General features: G+C 43.0%; 2 protein-coding genes across 4 annotated transcripts in view; one reads left to right on the forward strand and one right to left on the reverse strand.

The window, feature by feature from the left end:
* Positions 1-10,877, forward strand: part of LRWD1 (leucine rich repeats and WD repeat domain containing 1) — a 42,496-nt gene extending 31,619 nt beyond the window's left edge. Inside the window, exons 14-16 of one of the 3 annotated variants that reach the window (XM_067472031.1) lie at positions 7,432-7,590; positions 8,829-8,953; positions 10,467-10,877. In XM_067472031.1, the coding sequence (XP_067328132.1) occupies positions 7,432-7,590; positions 8,829-8,953; positions 10,467-10,607 (425 nt within the window). In that variant the 3' untranslated portion in view covers positions 10,608-10,877. Of the gene's footprint in view, positions 1-273; positions 358-7,431; positions 7,591-8,828; positions 8,954-10,466 lie in introns of those variants that run through there. The other 2 variants (XM_067472032.1, XM_067472033.1) reach the window with 2 other exon arrangements.
* Positions 10,878-11,410: 533 nt separating this feature from the next.
* On the reverse strand, positions 11,411-17,928 carry POLR2J (RNA polymerase II subunit J). The gene is made up of 4 exons (XM_067472035.1): positions 17,820-17,928; positions 15,451-15,540; positions 14,815-14,989; positions 11,411-11,578 (listed from the first exon to the last, which is right to left on the reverse strand). Exons 1-4 carry the CDS (start codon positions 17,870-17,872, stop codon positions 11,543-11,545), a joined length of 354 nt encoding a protein of 117 aa, XP_067328136.1. The 5' UTR covers positions 17,873-17,928; the 3' UTR covers positions 11,411-11,542.
* Positions 17,929-18,886: the final 958 nt, after the last annotated feature.

Consider the following 18,886-nt stretch of genomic DNA (forward strand, 5'->3'; position numbering starts at 1 on the left):
CCCAAGGCGGGAGCCTCAGCTTACTTCCACAGCCGCCATCAGCAGCTGTAGAAAAAGCATGACCATTGCGGGGAGGATGAGCGAGGATGTGCGAATTTCACAGACTACCACTCGAGGAAACACAGTTACAGGTAAGCAACTTGCATTTCCTCTTCATGGAGTCTGAAAGACGCACATAATGGGTGATTAGCAAGCTATTAACCTTTGGAGGCGGGGTCATGCGCCGCAGGAAAACAGCACCGCTCGGCCAAAAGCTGCATCCTTCCGTGCCAGGGCATCCAGTTTGTAGTGAGCAGTGAACATCGATGGAGTGGACCAGGTCGCCGCCCTGCAGATGTCATCAATAGGGATGCCTCTCAGGAAGGCTTGCAAAGGCTTGGAATGTGCAGAGACCTGCCGCGGGGGTTCTTTCTTCGCAAGCTGATATGCCAGTCTGATCGTTGAGGCGATCCATGAGACAAGCCGCTGCGATGATACAGCTAGGCCTAGGGAGTCCTTGCGATACTTTAGGAAAAGCCTCACTGACTTTCTGTGTGGGGCTGTCCTGTTGGTGTAGAATGCTAAAGCATGACTGACGTCAAGCGAGTGTAAGGTGACTTCCAATGGGGAAGAAGGGTTTTGAAAAAATGCTGGTAATGAGATGTTCTGTGATAAATGAAATTGGGAGGCTACTTTTGGCAGGAACGCAATGTCCGGACAAAGGACCACCTTTTCCTTGTATAAACGGAGATATGGCACATTTACCCTTAGGGTACTAATGTAATGGCCACAAGGAACGCCATTTTCCATGAGAGGTGTGAGATCTCACAGGTGGCCATGGGTTTGAATGGTGGCTTGGACAGCTGCAATAGGACCAGTTCCAAGCTTCACGCTGGAGGGGGAGGCATGACGGGTGGGTGCAAATTGGAATAATCTTTGAGGAACAGCCATACAGTGGGGTCATGGAAGCATGATGTCCTTCCATCATGTCTCCTGTGCTATGAGATGGCCACCAGATAACACTTGATCGACGACAGAAACAGGCCTCTATTAGATAAGTGCACCAGGAAGTCTAAAATAACCGCTGTTGGGGCCGTGAGTGGGTCAACAGCTAATGGTTTGACAAATTCCAGGAAGCGAGACCATTTGTAGCTGTAGACCTTTTTGGTCATAGCTTTCTGGGCCGCACCGATAATTTGCTGTATTGCCTCCGAGAATGGTGCTTGGGCCGTATTCTCCATGTTGTGAGGCGCAGAGAGGCTAGGTCTGGATGGTGTACCCGGCCTTCCTGGATGGATAGGAGGTCGGGTCTGGACCATAGCTGAAAGTACTTGCCGTCCGACACATGAGGAGAGGGGCAAACCAATGCTGACAGGGTCACCATGGGGTGACCAGTATGGAGTCTGCTCCGTCTGCAGTCATCTTGGCCAGTACCCTGGGAATTAGAGGGATTGGAGGAAAGGCATATAGCAGACCTGGGGACCGTGAAAGCGTCCAGCATGCATCTCGGTACTGTTCTGGGGTGAAGTCTGGCATAGAACATGTCGCATTGTTTGTTTGCTGGTGATGTTGGTTGACCCGTGGCGAGTTAGAAGGTTGAACTCAGCTTGGTGAAGTTGCCACTCATGGCTCGACATCTGCACACGGCTGAGAGCATCAGCAAGGGACTTGTCTTCTGGTAGATGTACCGCAATGAGATGGATCTTTCGTGGGATACACCATTCTCAGATCGCCGCTGACGGACGGAGAAGGCTGGAGGAGTGCATCCCGCCCTGTTTGTTGATGTAGAATTTCACCGTCATGTTGTCTGTAAGCAGTTGGACAGTATGCTCGGTGATCTGGGGCTCGAATGCGCACAGGGCTTTCTGCACAGCTATCAGTTCAAGATAATTGATGTGGTGGCGTGCCTCTCTCTGGGGCCACCGTGTATTGTTAGGTCCTGGAGATGCACCCCCCCAACCTTGCATGGATGCATCCGTCGTGAGCCAACAGGACGGACAAGTTTGCCTGAAGTTCATGCCCGCAAAAAAGTGCCTTCTTTGTGTCCACCATCGAAGGGAGGATAGGACCTGTGGAGGGTACAGCTGGATGTTCTGACTGTCATATTGAGGTTTGAACACTGGAAGGAACCAGTGTTGTAGCGGGTGCATTCTGAGCCTTGAATGGCCCATGCAGAGGCTCTTTCTCAAGTGCATATGTTGGCTATGGCAGATTTGATGGCATGGAAACTGTCTTCTGGCAGGAAGGCTTTCTCATCAATGGAATCTATGGTGGCACCAATGAATTGAACATGCCGCGAAGGGATCAAGTTTGATTTTTCAAAGTTGACCATAAGGCCGAGACTGTAGGAGAGACATTGTGAAGGCAACGTCAGATTGAAGGCAAGACTTTGATTCCGAAGTGAGCAACCAATCGTCTAAACATGGAAAAATTATGATTCCCCTCTGTCTCAGGTATGCGGCCACTACCACTATGTATTTTGTAAAGACTCGAGGCGTTTTTGCAAGGCCAAAAGGGAACACATTAAAAGAATACAACTGGTTGCCTAAGGAAAAACTGAGAAAGCTGCGATGATCTATTCTGATTGAAAAGTGAAAGTATGTATCTCTGAGATCAATTGTTGCAAACCATGTTCCTGGTCCTAGCAGCGGAAGGATGGATGACAGGGTAACCATGCGAAACTTGGGGGGCTTAATAAAGTAATTAACGTCTCTTAAGTATAATATGGGGCAGAGGCCACCACCCCTTTTTGAAATTAAGAAATATCTGGAAAAGGAACAATGCTTTGCTTCAGAGAGATGGAGTCTAGTGATAGCTCCCTTTTCAAACACAAAGAGTGCCCATCTGTATCTAGCACGTTCCCCTCACCGGAGCTGCATTTCTTTAAAAAGGACGTAGACACGAAGGCTAGAGAGGTCCTAAAGGCTGCTGATGCAACGGAAAAAGGAACTAAGCCGAGGCTCCCGCCTTGGGCATTTATAGTATTGGGGAAGTGGGCGGGGGGTCCCCCAAAATGTTCCTATTTCAAGATTCTAGAAGGTTCTGAACAGCTGCACATGCGCAGAAGTAAACCCATTATGTGCCTCTTTCACAGACTCCACGAAGAGGAAAATTGTCTTTGGCACATTAAATTATATTACGTTGTTCTTATTATGTTATTAAGTACCGTATATACTCGAATATAAGCCACGTTTTTCAGCCTGACACATTATATTATGTTGTTATTATTATATTATTGCAACTCCCAGCAGTCCTCCTGATTTACCTACCTACCTACTTATATCTAATCTATCTACATTATCTATCGAGAGGATTGCTGGGAGTTGCAATCCGGGAATTGGGAATTGGAAATATGCAGGGATTGGGATGCTCTCAAAGAAATCCAAGGAGATGAAAGCTTGCCGCTTGGAAGCAATGCATTTGGATCCTCCTCCTCTCCTAAAGGGCCTGGTCTTGGGGATGCTGGGAGCTGTAGTCCAGAAAAGAATGTGGATATGCTATTGTTTTGTTTGCCAGCAGGAGTCGTTTTACGCATGCGCTGTAGTGTCTTTTTGCTTTTTTGGCTTTTTAAGTCCCTTCCGCTGTATTTTTCAGTGTTTTTATGAGTGATAGTCACTCGTTGGTCTGGTAGGTGTCTTGTGTCCAAATTTGGTGTCAATACGCCCAGTGGTTTTTGAGTTATATTAATCCCACAAAGTAACATTACATTTTAAATTATATATATTTATTATTTAATTGGTACCAAAAGCATTGCATAAATTAGTATACAACTGATATAAATGGAAAGCACACAAGGTGCTAAATATCTTTTGACCAAAAATGGGCAACAGCGACTTTAATTGTCTGTAGTCTCAAGCAATTCTTCCTCTGTACATGAGGCAGGACATTGAGGACAGGCATACAGATGCGGAGTTCTGCTCCACAGTTGCACCAATACCCAACAATATTAAACTATTGTACTTTTAAATCTTCTCGTTTCTACATACTAGGGAATTTTGGGGGCACCAAGCCTCAAGAAATGTAAGAGTGGTTCAACAGTGGAACTCTCTGCCTCATTCATAACAGGGCTAATTGCAATATCTGTGGTGCCGAAGACAAGGATTTTACAAGAAGAAAGTTTCGAGAATGGTTTAAAGAGGGAGAGGGAGTGAAAAGACTGAAGGAATTGGGAAAAGATAGCATTGCAGAGTGTGTGAAAGGTGAAGAGAGGTCAGAATGACCTGGAAGAGATGGAAGGTGGAAGCACAGGAGAAATGTTTTGGAAAACAGGATTGTTTTGGAATAGAGAGGAATAGAGCTGGGAGGGAGAAGTGAAGGGGGAAAGGGTTCCCCATAGCAGGGATTCTTGGTAGGTTTAAAGGTCCAATCTGGGTAGGAAACAGGAGGAGGATGACGTGGGTATGCAGATGACTCCTTGATTGATTGACGTTGGAGTGAGTGGCCCATGAGGTCTCTTCCAACTCTATGATTCTGAGTGTTCAGTTGTGTGAAGAAACATCAAAATGACCTGGTGTCATGATCCCTCACTCATGCCATCCAACTAACACCCCTGAAGTAGAACATATGGTGTGCAGGTACAGCTGTACCAGGAGCTCCAATTTTGTTTGCTTTGCATTTAATGTTTGTTATAGTCCTAAGTTTCAGGGACTCTGCAGATAGGTGGCTTCTTTTGGCTGCAATCATAGGGCAAGCCACCTGTCAATTATAGTTAGGTTCCCTGGTCCCACCCCCTTTGGGTTTTTGGAGGGAATAGGAGCCTTTTTGAGTTCAGTCCTCACAGAGAAGCTTTCATGCAGGACATAATTCCAAGAGCTCCTGTAGAAAGCTTCGTCTTCTACGGCTTGGCTGAGGAGATATACAGCCCACAGCTTGGCCGAGGATCATACAGCCTTACAGCTCCTTTGCTGAAGGACTTCAGCCAGCCATCACTGAAACCTGAACTCCTTCTTTTCCCCTGGAAGTCTACAAAGCTCTGCTTGGTAAGGGTCGCTTGCGGAAGCCAGACGCAGTTGGTACCAGGTGCAGGGGCTCCACGCCAACAGAGGCAAGTACAGACTGCCCAGATTAGAAATTAAGGATTTCCCCATTAGTTACAGTTATGAAGATAGTGCCTGTTCCCTGTGGACAAGATTGAAAGAGCCAATAGACTGTTAAGAAAGCCTTGAAATACCTGTTTGTTTTCATTAATAAAGAACTTTGTTGAACCTTTAAGCAATCTAAAGACTTTGTTTTAAGGAAATCCAAGGGCCTTTAATCTGAAGCAGCCCCGGCGTCCTGTTGGGCACACAGAATTTATGTCCTGTCTACAGTCTTATGCACAGGCCCAGCGTGCAACAGCACATATGGCCTAGGACATATGAACCAGCCATAAAACTCAATTGCCCTGAGTTAGGAAGAGGTGGGTTCTGGTATGTAGGAAATGCACCATAGCCATTGAGTGATTTATCATGATGATGTTGTTTAGGCCCTATATACATCGGTTAGTTCTTGTATTCCAAATAAAGATGCATGGTAACTTTAGCAGCTGTGTGTCTTGGCGTATTTCTTTCCAGTATTTATTTATTGTGTCAGGAGCGAATCAAAACAGTTGTATTGCATTAAAAATAAACAAACAAAACGCAAAGTTTGCAGACTTGGTATTCTATTAAATGTCCTTTGACCAATAGCTGGCCACTTGGAGTGCCTCTGGTGTTGCTGCAAGAAGGTCCTCCATTGTGCATGTGGCAGGGCTCAGGTTGCATTGCAGTAGGTGGTCAGTGGTTTGCTCTTCTCCACACTCGCATGTTGTGGATTCAACTTTGTAGCTCCATTTCTTAAGGTTGGCTCTGCATCTCGTGGTGCCAGAGCGTAGTCTGTTCAGCACCTTCCAAGTCGCCCAGTTTTCTGTGTGCCTGGGGGGGGGGGGGGGAGTCTCTCATTGGGTATCAGCCATGGATTGAGCCTGCCACTTTTGCTCTTGCTTGCTGAGGTTTTCCCATGAGTGTCTCTGTAGATCTTAGAAAACTATTTCTTGATTTAAGTCATTGACGTGCTGGCTGATACCCAAACAGGGGGTGGGCCGGAGATGTCTCTGCCTTGGTCCTTTCACTATTGGTTGCTACTTCCTGGCGGAGGTCGGGTGGTGCAATACCAGCTAAACACTGTAATTTCTCCAGTGGTGAAGTGCGCAGACACCCCGTGATAATGCGGCATGAGCCACATCCACTGTTTTTATGTGGTGAGATGTATTCCACACTGGGCATGCGTACTCAGCAGCATAGTAGCATAGCGCAAGGGCAAATGTCTTCACTGTATCTGGTTGTGACCCCAGGTTGTGCCAATCAGCTTTCGTATATTGTTTCTAGTGCCCACTTTTTGCTTGATATTCAGGCCGTGCTTCTTGTAAGTCAGAGCACGGTCCAGAGTGACTCCCAGGTATTTGGGTGCGCTGCAATGCTCCAATGGGATTCCTTCCCAGGTAATCCTCAGAGCTCGGGATGCTTGTCTGTTCTTAAGATAAAAAGCACACATCTGTGTTTTAGATGGATTAGGAATCAGCTGGTTTTCCCTGTCAAAGGCAGTAAGAGCACCTAGAGCTTCGGAGAGTTTCTGTTCAACCATCTCAAAGCTACCTGCTTGAGCAGTGATGGCACGATCATCAGCATAGATGAAACTCTTCTTTCCAGTGAAGTCCAATCCATAGCAACACAGTTGGAACAAAGAACCCTCATACTTGGAAGCCGTGGGAGGGTGAAGCACAGAATTGTTATGGAAAACAGGATTGCTTTGGAACAGAGAAGCACCGAATTGAAGAGTAGAGCTGGGAGGAATAAAGGAAAGGGGGAAAGGTTTGGTTTGTGTGTGTGTGCATGTTCCATGAGGGTTTGTGTGTGTGTGTGTGTGTCAACTATAATGTTCAATGTATTGTTGAAGGCTTTCATGGCCGGAATCACTGGGTTGTAGGTTTTTTTGGGCTATATGGCCATGTTCTAGTGGCATTCTCTCCTGACTTTTCGTCTGCATCTATGGCAAGCATCCTCAGAGGTTGTGTTTGTCCCCATATTGCAATTCCCTCTGCCTGTTGAAGGCCTGTCTCCACTACGCCGTCTCTGATGAGCTTCTCCCATACAAATAATTTTCTTTCATCCCTATCTCATCCTGAATGTTATCATTTTATCTCGCACATGTGGCCCACCCTTTGGGATTGATTCTGCATTGTATTATTCTGTATTGTTTTATTGCATTCTTCCTTTTTATTTATTTATTTGTGATGTTTGCTTTGTTGTTTTGGTTTTATTGGGCTGACCCAAAGAGATGAGTGGAAATGGAGAGTAAAAACCTGTATGTGTGTGTTGGTGTGTTTACTATACTCTGGTCAACTATCTGATCGGCCTAACGTGGCACTTCCTGCTTTCGGCCTTGAAGCCCCTTGACCATCCCGGCCTGTCTCTTTCTTTCTTTTCTCTCTCGCAGTGACCAAGAGTTCGAAGACAGGCTCCATCAACCTCTGGAGTTGGAGCCGCTCGTTCAAGCAAGGGAAGGGTGGGCGGAGGACCGTGCAGGCGGTTATCCTGGCCGAACTGGAGTGGTCCTCCACCGACCTGCCTTACCTCACCCTCAGTACCTGCCCAAGTAAGTCACAACCAAGGACGGACGGGACCAACCCATGGGCCCTTATGGCTCCCGCAATCCAGAGTCGCCCCTCTCCTCCTCGGGCGTGTCTTAGATTTCTTTAATACTAATGCACATTGTTTCCATATATCAAAATGATTCTGTGGTGTGTTTTTGTTGGTGGTGTCAGAACTGAAATTAGGGTGTGCCTTGCAATGGAAGAAAGACAGTATTATTATTAATGTGGAGGGCTGACCATACAATGAGTGTGCCCTGCCCTGCTGTAGCCTATTATTACAATAATAATAATAATAAGGCTACAATAGGTGTGCCCTGCCCTGCTGTAACCTATTACTACTATTATCAATAATAATAATAATAATAATAATAATAATACTCCTGACCTCACAATCGTGTTAGAGAACAAAGTATGGATTGTTGATGTCATAATCCCAGGTGACAGCAGGATTGCATAGAAACAACTGGAAAAGCTGACACAATATGAGGATTTAAAAATCTTAACTGCAAAGAATCTGGCACAAACCAGTCAAGGTGGTCCCAGTGGTGATTGTCTTTAAGTGCAGGCCAAGGTCTTTAGGCACACTGGGTGCAGTGCCTAAAGACCTTGGCCTGCACTTAAAGACAATCGGCGCTGACAAAATTACCATCTGCCAGCTGCAGGCCACCTTACTGGGATCTGCACACATTATTCGCCAATACATCACACAGTCCTAGACACTTGGGAAGGGTCCGATGTGTGATCCAGTACAACAGCCAGCAGAGTATCTGCTGTGGACTCATCTTGTTGTGTTTCTAATAATAATAATAATAATAATAATAATAATAATAATAGGGCTACAATTGGTCTGCCCTGCCCTGCTCTAACCTATTACTATTACTATTAATATTATTAATAATAATAAGGCTACAATAGGTGTGGCCTGCCCTGCTGTAATCTATTATTACTATTATCAATAATAATAATAATAATAATAATAATAATAATAATAATAATAATAATGCTACAGTTGGTGTGATAATGGAATACTAATAATTGGCTAGAATTGAGGTGCCCCTACTCTGTTGTATCCCATTAATGTTGTTGTTAAATAATGGGATGATAATATTATTGCATTTCGTGTGCCAAAACTGCATGGAGGGGATCATAGTATGTGCACGAACAGGGAGGGAGGGCCGGCACCAACGTGTTTGCTTTCATGTTGTTGTTGTGGTGTCCTTCCTCTTCTCCCTTTCTGCAGCAGAAGAGTATGTGTTCTGCGGCGACGAGAAGGGAAGCGTCTGGATGTACGACCTCAGCAACCACTTGTCCGCTTTGAGCGTCACAAAGGAAGACTGTACCGCCACGAGAATAGGGCCTTCGCAGGTAAAGACGCTCTCGTCTTGTTGCAGTCCCTCCTTCACAGTTGTCCATGGCCAGGCAATTAGGTCGCAGGAACCATTACGCTATGTCACACTATGATTTTTCTTCCTGGGTTAGACATGTCATTTCCTAATTGGTTGTATCATAAAAACATGGGGAAACTTTCTGCAGGAGGGACATTTTGCTCTAGCTTTTCAATGAATATCTCATCATCGAGTCTCAACCAATTCAACCTGGTTTATGGCATCCACAAAAACAACAAAGTTTCCAGAGTAGAACAACTACTTTCAAAGTAAGGACTGTACTATTAAAACAGGTATAACATTTTCAAACCAGGAAACAGAAAAAAATGCAAATTTTGTTACATAGTGTAATTGGATTTTGAAAAACGTGGCTTGTTGTGGAAACAAGGATTGGTGATAAATCTTCAGTAGAGACTAGGTTCGGGCCCTGCCTATCTCCGCGATTGCATCTCCTTCTATGAACCGGCACGAGCTCTAAGATCTTCCGGGTAGGCCCTCCTGTTGGTCCCACTACCATCTCAAGCGCAGTTGGGGATGAGAGAGAGGGCCTTCTCGGTGGTGGCCCCCCACCTCTGAAATGCCCTTCCAAGGCCACATCCCTCCCCTCCTTTCGTAAGAGCTTGAAGACCTGGTGGTTTCAATAAGCCTTTGAAAATGACCAGTTCTAACTCAGCCCTACACATTGTCGAATACGGCCTTATTCTTCCTACCAATTACCCAGAGTCTTTCCTCTAAATGGCCCTGGAATGAACAGCCACAGACCCGTACCTAATATTGTTGTTGCCTGCCATAGCATTGCACTTAATTCCCGGGCCCCCTAGAATTTTTGGGCTTGCACAAATCTTGGCCCAGCCTTTTAAATTTTTTAAATTGCCTTGAACAGGCAAGATTACTTTTAATATTTTTGTGTTATGGCGACAATTTTTATGCTTATATTTTGTTTTGTTAATCTTATGATTATGTTGTTTTTTCTTTGTATGTTTTTGTGATGTTACCTGGGAACTGCTCTATTATCAATAATAATTATTATTATTGATAATAATTATCAGGGAGATGGAGCAGTATATAAATAAAGTTATTATTATTTATTATTATTATTATTATTATTATAGTCATGTGCATTCAGGGTAAACCTTATTATTATTATTATTATTATTATTATTATTATTTATTGTGCATTCAGGGTAAACCTTGATTCTTTTTGTGTCCTGGCTTTTGGTAGGGTCCCCGATCCATTTCTACGGAGCCTCCCAAAATTGGGAGGGCAGATATTTGTTTTCTGTTTCGGGTCCCGAAAGATTCGTTTTCTTTCGGGCCATTATTGGAGCGGGGGGGGGGGAGGGGGGCTTCCCAACGCATCCCTACTTCGCGGATTTTTACTTTTTGTGGATGGTCCTATAATGTAACACCCGCGATAAGTGAGATAACACTATATAATGTGGAATGTAATTTTTGTTGTATGATGACAATATTCTGTTCTCTTTCCCCTGCAGGTCCTGAAGTGGCCGGAGCTGAAGGCCAACGGGGAGCTGCTGACCGACGTCCTGGTGAACAACGTGGTCACAGACCCCACCTTCACGTACCTGGTCGCCTTGACCGATGTCAACATCGCCGCAATATGGAAGAAGGCCTAGTGGGGGGTCCCCACCCTCATTTATTTTCCATCCGCGTTTCAGTAGTATTTGCAGTCTTTGTGACCGTTCTCTGAGAATTAACCGGGGGGTCGGGGGTGGAGGGGGAGGGTTGAAATGTCACGTGTTATCAATGCAAAGGGAGTCCGCCAATAGGTATCGGAGCCCACATCTCTTAACTGTGACTTTTGCTTTATCTGTTGTATTAAGTGTATTTGTTTTATAGAAGGACGGTATTTAATAAATCTTGATACGAGGTAATGGCGAAACCGATTCCGGAATCTGGACGGGGCACTTTTCCTTGATTCGGGAGAGACAGTTGTAGCAAAGACAACGGGCTAGGAATGAGAATGTGTTGATCGAAACTAATCTAATGCTCACCTTTTGGGGCTAAAATTGCCTTGCCAAAATTAGGGTGCGCATTAGATTTGCATCATACCGTCATCTCAATGCTGAGCCAAAGCCAAAGGGGAAGCTGCTTCTATTTGAAGGACCTCATCTGTAATTTCATGGCTATAATTGATGAAGTCTACATACACAGCACACCTTTTGGGGCCAAATGACAAAGAAGGCACACTTTTTTCCACTGCACATTACATTCGCCAGCAAATGCTTTTGTTTTGTTTTGTTTCCAGGCTTTGAAAACGGAAGTGCGCATTAGATTTGATGGCGTTTTAGACTCGAGCAAATACGGTATTTCTTAGGCATACTGATTACTGAATGAGCAGCTGCGTTGTCCAGAGATGTAATAAATTCTGTACTGTTTTCAGAGCCTGAATTTCCAAGAATTGTGTTTCTGAACGGGATTAAAAAACAAAAGTATAATTTATTAGTTAACATACAAGCTCTGGTGAAAACATCGGATGCATTCTGGGCCTTTGATATAGTCGGCTACTGGGGGAAAAAACACAAAATGGTCCGTTTCCAAGCGCATTCTGCTATTCAATTCCTTCTTGTTTGTCTTTGATGGCGACCTGAAAGGAAAAAACAAGAGAAGAGTGACTTTCTTTTGGTGGTTCAATTTGATAAAACACAGTTTCTGGGTTATAAATGTTTCCTTATTGGTTCTATCGTAAAAACATGGGAAAAGTTTATTAAGTGGAACTCTCTGCTCCGGAGTGTGGTGGAGGCTCCTTCTTTGGAAGCTTTTAAACAGAGGCTGGATGGCCATCTGTCAGGGGTGATTTGAATGCAATATTCCTGCTTCTTGGCAGAATGGGGTTGGACTGGATGGCCCATGAGGTCTCTTCTAACTCTTTGATTCTATGATTCTATGACAAAACTTCGTCTTTCCGGAAAGGACATTCTGCTACTGTGTTTTCCCCAAAATAAGACATTGTCTTGTATTTATTTTTCCTCTAGAAGACACTACAGTTTATATTCAGGGGATGTCTTGTTTTTATGAAGTATGGTACAACAATCTGCATTTATGGGACAATCTTTCTGGGGTCAGTAGCAGACTGCTTGCTGAAGCTTTTCCCCCATCTATCCCTTGGTGTTTGTGTGGGGTCAGAGAGACCTACGGGCTGTTACTAGTCAGTGCTGGGGGAGACGTACAGTGCTGAGTAAAACGGCAGCCACAGCTTTACTTCTTTCCCCAGAGGACACACCATACCTAAAGCAGAGCATCCTGCTCCTCACTGCACCGAGGAGACTTCTACTTTCTAATCTGGTTGATGCTGGGGGAGAGAGACCCACAGTGCTGAGTAAATGGTAGCCACAGCTTTACTTCTTCCTCCTGAGGACACACCATACCTAAAGCAAAGTGTCCTTCTCCTTTCTTTCACTTTACAAGCTGGTTGGTGCTGGGGAGAGAGACCCAAAGTGCTGAGTAAAACAACAGCCAAAGCTTTACTTGGACACCATACCTAAAACAGAGCATCCTGCTCCTCACTTCACTGAAAAGACTCACTTTCTAAACTGGTTGGTGCTGGGAGAGACCCATAGTGCTGATTAAATGGCACCCACAGCTTTACTTCTTCCCCCTGAGGGCACACCATACCTAAAGCAGAGCGTCCTGCTCCTTACTTTCACTTTCTAAGCTGGTTGGTGCTGGGGGAGAGAGACCCAAAGTGCTGAGTAAAATAACAACCACAGCTTTACTTCTTCCCCCTGAGGACACCATACCTAAAGCAGAGCATCCTGCTCCTCACTTCACTGAAAAGACTCACTTTCTAAACTGGTTGGTGCTGGGGGAGAGAGACCCATAGTGCTGAGTAAATTGGCAGCCGCAGCTTTACTTCTTCCCCCTGAGGACACACAATACCTGAAACAAAGCATCCTGCTCCTCACTTCACTGAGAAGAATATTACTGTCACTTTCTAAGCAGGTTGGTGCTGGGGGAGAGAGGCCCACAGTGCTGAGTAAAACAGCAGCCACAGATTTACTTCTTCCCCCTGAAGACACACCATACCTAAAGCAAAGCGTCCTGCTCCTCACTTCACTGAGACCTTTACTTTCACTTTCTAAGCTGGTTGGCGCTGTGGGAGAGACCCACAGTGATGAGTAAATCAGCAGCTACAGCTTTACTTCTTCCCCCTGAGGACACACCCCCTGAGGACACACTATTGCGCTTTAGGTATGGTGTGTCTTCAGGGGGAAGAAGTAAATCTGTGGCTGCTGTTTTACTCAGCACTGTGGGCCTTTCTCCCCCACCACAAACCTGCTTAGAAAGTGACAGTAATATTCTTCTCAGTGAAGTGAGGAGCAGGACGCTTTGTTTCAGGTATTGTGTGTCCTCAGGGGGAAGAAGTAAAGCTGCGGCTGCCAATTTACTAAAGCAGGGTATCCTGCTCCTCACTTCACTGAGGAGACTTACTTTCACCGTCTAAGTCTTCCTCTGTAACTCAGCTTGCAGCATGCACAGACCTGATAGGGGGAGCCAACCTTGTGCGCTGCATAACCACACCTATCACTGCCTCTTATTTCTGGGGTATGGCTTATATTGCGCAAATGCTTAGAAATCCTGCAACAGCTTATTTTATAGGTATGTCTTCTTTTTGGGGAAACAGAGTATAGAATATTATATTACAATTGTATTATAAGTAAGGCTGCACAATTAAATATATTTAATCAGAACAGGGATACTTTTCAAGTGTAACTCCAGCCCATATGTATGTTTGTGTGTATGAGATAGATATAGCATCATAAATTTGGAAGGACTGTGGAGCAGAACAGACAACTCTGCATCTGTATGCTTGTCCACTATGCCCTGCCTCATGTACGGAGGTAGAATTGTTGGAGGCTACAGACAATGCTGTTGCTATTGCCCATTTTTGGTCAGAAGATATTTAGCCGCTTGTGCTCCTTCTATTTATATCAGTTTTATACTAATTTATGCAATGCTTTTGATACAAAATAATAACAAAATTGGAAGGGACCTCCAAAAGCCATCCAGTCCAACCCCTTTCTTAACTAGGAGTCATTTGTAAGGGGGATGTTTGTAACTCAGAGACTCCTGTGTGTGTGTGTGTAATACATATAGTAATATATATTATAATACTATTAACATTTAGTTAAAGGTAAAGATGTCCCCTTGACATTAAGTCTAGTCGTGTCCAACTCTGTGGGGAGGTGCTCATCTTCATTTCTAAGCTGAAGAGCCAGCATTGTCCATAGACACCTCCAAGGTCATGTGGCCACTGGCATTACTGCATGGAGTGCCATTACCTTCCCACTGAAGCGGTACCTATTGATCTACTTACATTTGCATGTTTTTGAACTGCTAAGTTGGCAGAAGCTGGGGCTAACAGCAGGAGCTCACCCCACTCCTTAGATTCAAACCACCAACCTTTTTGTCAGGAAATTCAGCAGCTCAACGGTTTAGCCTGCTGCACCACTGTGTGTGTGTATATATATATATATATACACACACACACACTATATAAGATTCCTCTCCCTTCTTGTTGTCTCAGCACCTTCCTTAATTAGGAGTTGTTTGTAAGTCAAATATTTGACACTTGGGGGGTGGCCTGTATATAGATAGATAGATAGATAGATAGATAGATAGATAGATAGATAGATAGATAAAATCATAGGTTTGAAAGGGACCCCCAAAGACCATCCAGTCCAGCCCTTTTAAACTAAGAGTCCTTTGTAAATGGGATGTTTGTACCCTGGGGATGGTGTGTATCAATACATATATAGATAGATAAATATAATATCATAGACTTAGAAGGGCCCCCCAAAGGCCACCCAATCCAGCCCTTACGCGGAAGCGCTCCTCGAGGAGGGAGAGCTCGCTGATGAGGTCGGTGATGGCGTTGGTGAAGGCCTCTTGGGGGCTGTAGTCGGGGGTGGTCTGCACCCGGATGATGATCTTGTGCTCCAGCGGGTGGGGGACCTTGTAGCCCGCAAACAGCACCTGCGGGTCCTTCAGCAGCTGCCTGCAAGGAAACACCAGAGGCACTCCAAGTGGCCGGCTTCTGTTCAAAGGACATTTTGTCCTGATCTGTTGTTTTCTAGAGAAGAAATTACCTCACAGACTGACTGGAAGGGCTTTATTTCTCAAAGTATACAGTATGGTTACAAACAAAGTTCCATCTGACAGTTGGTTTCCCTCTCACCTCATATCACAGACCACCTACTACATTTAATACAATGCCAAGTTATTAAATTTGTGGTTTTAAATACATTATAACTGTACCTTCAACTCGCTTCTGACAGGATAAATAAATAAATTTTAATTCTCTGTGATATGGGGAAGCTTCCAAAGCTTTCATGGCAAAATGCAAGAGCCATCGTCGTTGTCATCATCATCATCCTTAGTGAAATGTGGAAGCTTCCAAAGGCTTGATGGCAAAATGCAGGTGTCTTATCCTCATCATCATGACCCCTCTTTACTTACGATTTAATGATGTTCCCGAGCGTATGGTCTTCCTTGTTAATGGTGAAGAGGCAGGCATTGGGGACTTTGGTGTCCTTGTTGATGGTAATCCTGGAAGGAAAATAAACCAGGAAAAGCCTCAGGCACATATATAGACAGCTCAGTATCAATATGAAGACAATATTTGAGAGGTCACTTTAAGGAGATAGCTTTCTCTTGAAATAAGGATCCAATGGCGGAATGGGATCAAATGGCAGGAAAAGAGATCCCACCTCAACATGAGGAAGATGGTCATAAGATATAAAAGAATAATAACATAATATATAATAAATAATATAATGTACAGTAAGAATAGAATAGGAAAGGGTAAGGATAAAACCACAAATAATATGTCACCTCTAGACTGGACTACTGCAATGCGCTCTACGTGGGGCTGCCCTTGAAAACGGCTCGGAAATTCCAATTGGTCCAACGGGCAGCAGCCAGGATGTTAACGGGGGCCCATTACAGAGAGAGGTCAACCCTCCTGTTTAAGGAACTCCACTGGCTGCCGTTTATTTTCCGAGCCCAATTTAAGGTGCAGGTGCTTACCTACAAAGCCCTGAACGGTTTGGGACCACCCTACCTGCGTGACCGCATCACAGTCTACGAACCCACACGCTCACTCCGGTCATCAGGAGAGGCCCTGCTCGTGATCCCGCCCGCGTCGCAGGCGCGTTTGGTGGGGACACGGGACAGGGCCTTCTCTGTGGTGGCCCCCCACCTCTGGAATGCCCTCCCGAAAAATCTCAGACAGGCCCCTACCTTGGCGGTTTTCAGAAAGAACCTGAAAACCTGGCTGTTCCTACGTGCCTTCTCAGATTAGGACCCCCACTACCAAAGCCCAGAAGCACTTTAGTAGAGTCAAGATCACCCTCACCGCACACTGCACTTATATTTTAATCCCATATCCCTCCGACACTTCAGCACTTTTTAACCCTGTACCTCACTCTGGCCGGCTCAGTTTTTAATAATGTTCTGTTGTACTGCTACTGTTATTGTTTTCTGCTTTAACTGTTTTAATTTGCTATGTATTGTATTGTTGTATTGTGTTGGGCTCCGGCCTGTCGTAAGCCGCATCAAATCCCTTGGGAGATGCTAGCGGGGTACAAATAAAGTTATAATAATAATAATAATAATCTAATTTAAAATAAGAATTATATATTTATATTATAGAAATAAAAAGAAGGTATATGTATAAAAGAAAAATAAAATAATATCCAATCTAATAAATAATATAACATAGTTTAGAGTAATAATTATATAGGATAATATACAATATATACATAATATAATAATAAAATAAGAATAGAAAGAATATATATTAAAAATAAGAATATGAGTATATGTAAGAATAATATAAAATAATATGTAACAATAAATAATATAAAATAATATATATATATTCTAATACTACAAAATACTATAAAATAGAAACAATATATAATACTATAAAATAAAATATAAATATATCATAAATAATATAACAAAATTTAAAATAACTATTATTACATAGTAATGATGTAAAACAAGACATATATATTTATATTGTAATATGCATATATAATAATATAAAAAAGAATAACATATATAATACCATAAAATATAAAACTAGACTATATAATATAATAAATAATATAACAATTTAAAATAATATATTATATATAATAAAATAATAAACAGTAATATAAAAGAATACTATAATACTAGATATAGGGGTAATATCATGAAATATATATATATTATAATATAAAAATAATATGACTATATATAATAAATAAAATAATTTATAATATGATAAATAATAAAACAATTTAAAATAATATATATTATATATAATACAAAATAATACATAGTAACATAAAATAATACTATAAAACAAGATATAGGTGTAATACTATAAAAGAAGTATATAGATTATATTATAAAAATAATATAAAATAAGAATAAATAATATAATATAGCAATTTAGAATAATAAAGATGTGCATGTTATAATATAAAATAAGAATTATAGAAATATAGTATAAAATAAGAATTTACAATATATATATAATATTAATATAACAATTTAAAATATTAAAATATAACAATATAAAATAAGAATACATCGATATCATAATAATACTATATATATATATATATATATATATATATTACTATGAAATATGAATGAAATAATTATCTCTATCAAGGTACAGCCTTTAGGCCCGCTTCTCTGGTAGTTTTGCCACAGAGACAGCCCGGCCATCTGTCGGGACGGGTTGGATGGTGCCCCGCCTGCCTGGCCACAGCGGGGGTGGGCCTGGGTGGTCTCTGGAGGCCCCTATTATCCCGGTGGAGGGAACTCACTTTTTCTCCCCTTCGAAGAGCAAGAAGGACTCAAAGGCCGGAGGAGCGTTCATGGCTGGCGCTGGTCTTTCCTGGCGCTTCCGGCTCCGCCCCTTCCGGTTCTTCCGCGCTAAGGGCGCGAGCGTGAGGCCTCTTCTGGCCTTCCTTCCTTGCGCGCGCCCCCCCTCTGGAGGCCCCCGGCGGTACTGCAGGCTCTTCGTGGAGTCAGGTCAGGGCCCTCCCTCCTCCCTCCCTCCAGGTCTTTGGGACTTCAGTTGTGAGAGGATTTCGGAGGTGGGGGGGGGGCTGAAGCCCCCCGAGCCCCCCCCCCCCGGCTACATGCCTGTAGACAGACATAAAAACAGATAGATAGATTGTCAGATAAATAGTCAGATAGATAGACAGCCAGGGAGTGTGATAGCTAGAAACACATAGATAAATAGATAGATAGATAGATAGATAGATAGATAGATAGATAGATAGATAGATAGATAGATAGATAGATAGATAGATAGATGTTCAGATAGATAGATAGATAGATAGATAGATAGATAGGCAGTCAGATAGATAGGCCAATAGATAGATAGATAGGCCAATAGATGATAGATAGGCCAATAGATAGATAGATAGGCCAATAGATGATAGATAGATAGACAGTCAGATAGATAGTCAGATAGATAGACTGACTATCTGATATAGATATAGATCATCTGATATAGATCATCTATTGGCCTATCTATCTGACTGCCTATCTATCTGACTATCTATTTATCTATCTGAACATCTATCTATCTATCTATTTATCTAATTTTATACATGACTATCTATCTATTTATCTATCTATGTGTTTCTAGCTATCACACTCCCTGGCTGTCTATCTATCTGACTGTCTATCTGACTGTCTGTCTATCTATCTATCTATCTATCTATCTATCTATCTATCAGACTGTCTATCTGATAGATAGATAGATAGATGATAGATAGATAGATAGTCAGATAGATAGATGGATGGATGGGTGGATAGATGGATGGATTGGATGGATGGATGGATAGATAGACAGACAGTCAAGTAGATAGATAAATAGATT

Source organism: Anolis sagrei, chromosome 11 (genome assembly GCF_037176765.1).
Source record: "Anolis sagrei isolate rAnoSag1 chromosome 11, rAnoSag1.mat, whole genome shotgun sequence".
NCBI lineage: Eukaryota > Metazoa > Chordata > Lepidosauria > Squamata > Dactyloidae > Anolis > Anolis sagrei.

What these genes read in the sequence shown, in the direction of transcription:
- POLR2J (XM_067472035.1), bottom strand. Translation starts at nt 17,872, where the DNA reads ATGAACGCTCCTCCGGCCTTTGAGTCCTTCTTGCTCTTCGAAGGGGAG. An exon ending in CTCGGGAACATCATTAAATC is followed by an intron (nt 14,990 to 15,450) that starts GTAAGTAAAGAG and finishes GTTTCCTTGCAG; the next exon opens with GCAGCTGCTGAAGGACCCGC. An exon ending in TCCTCGAGGAGCGCTTCCGC is followed by an intron (nt 11,579 to 14,814) that starts GTAAGGGCTGGA and finishes TTTTCCTTTCAG; the next exon opens with GTCGCCATCAAAGACAAACA.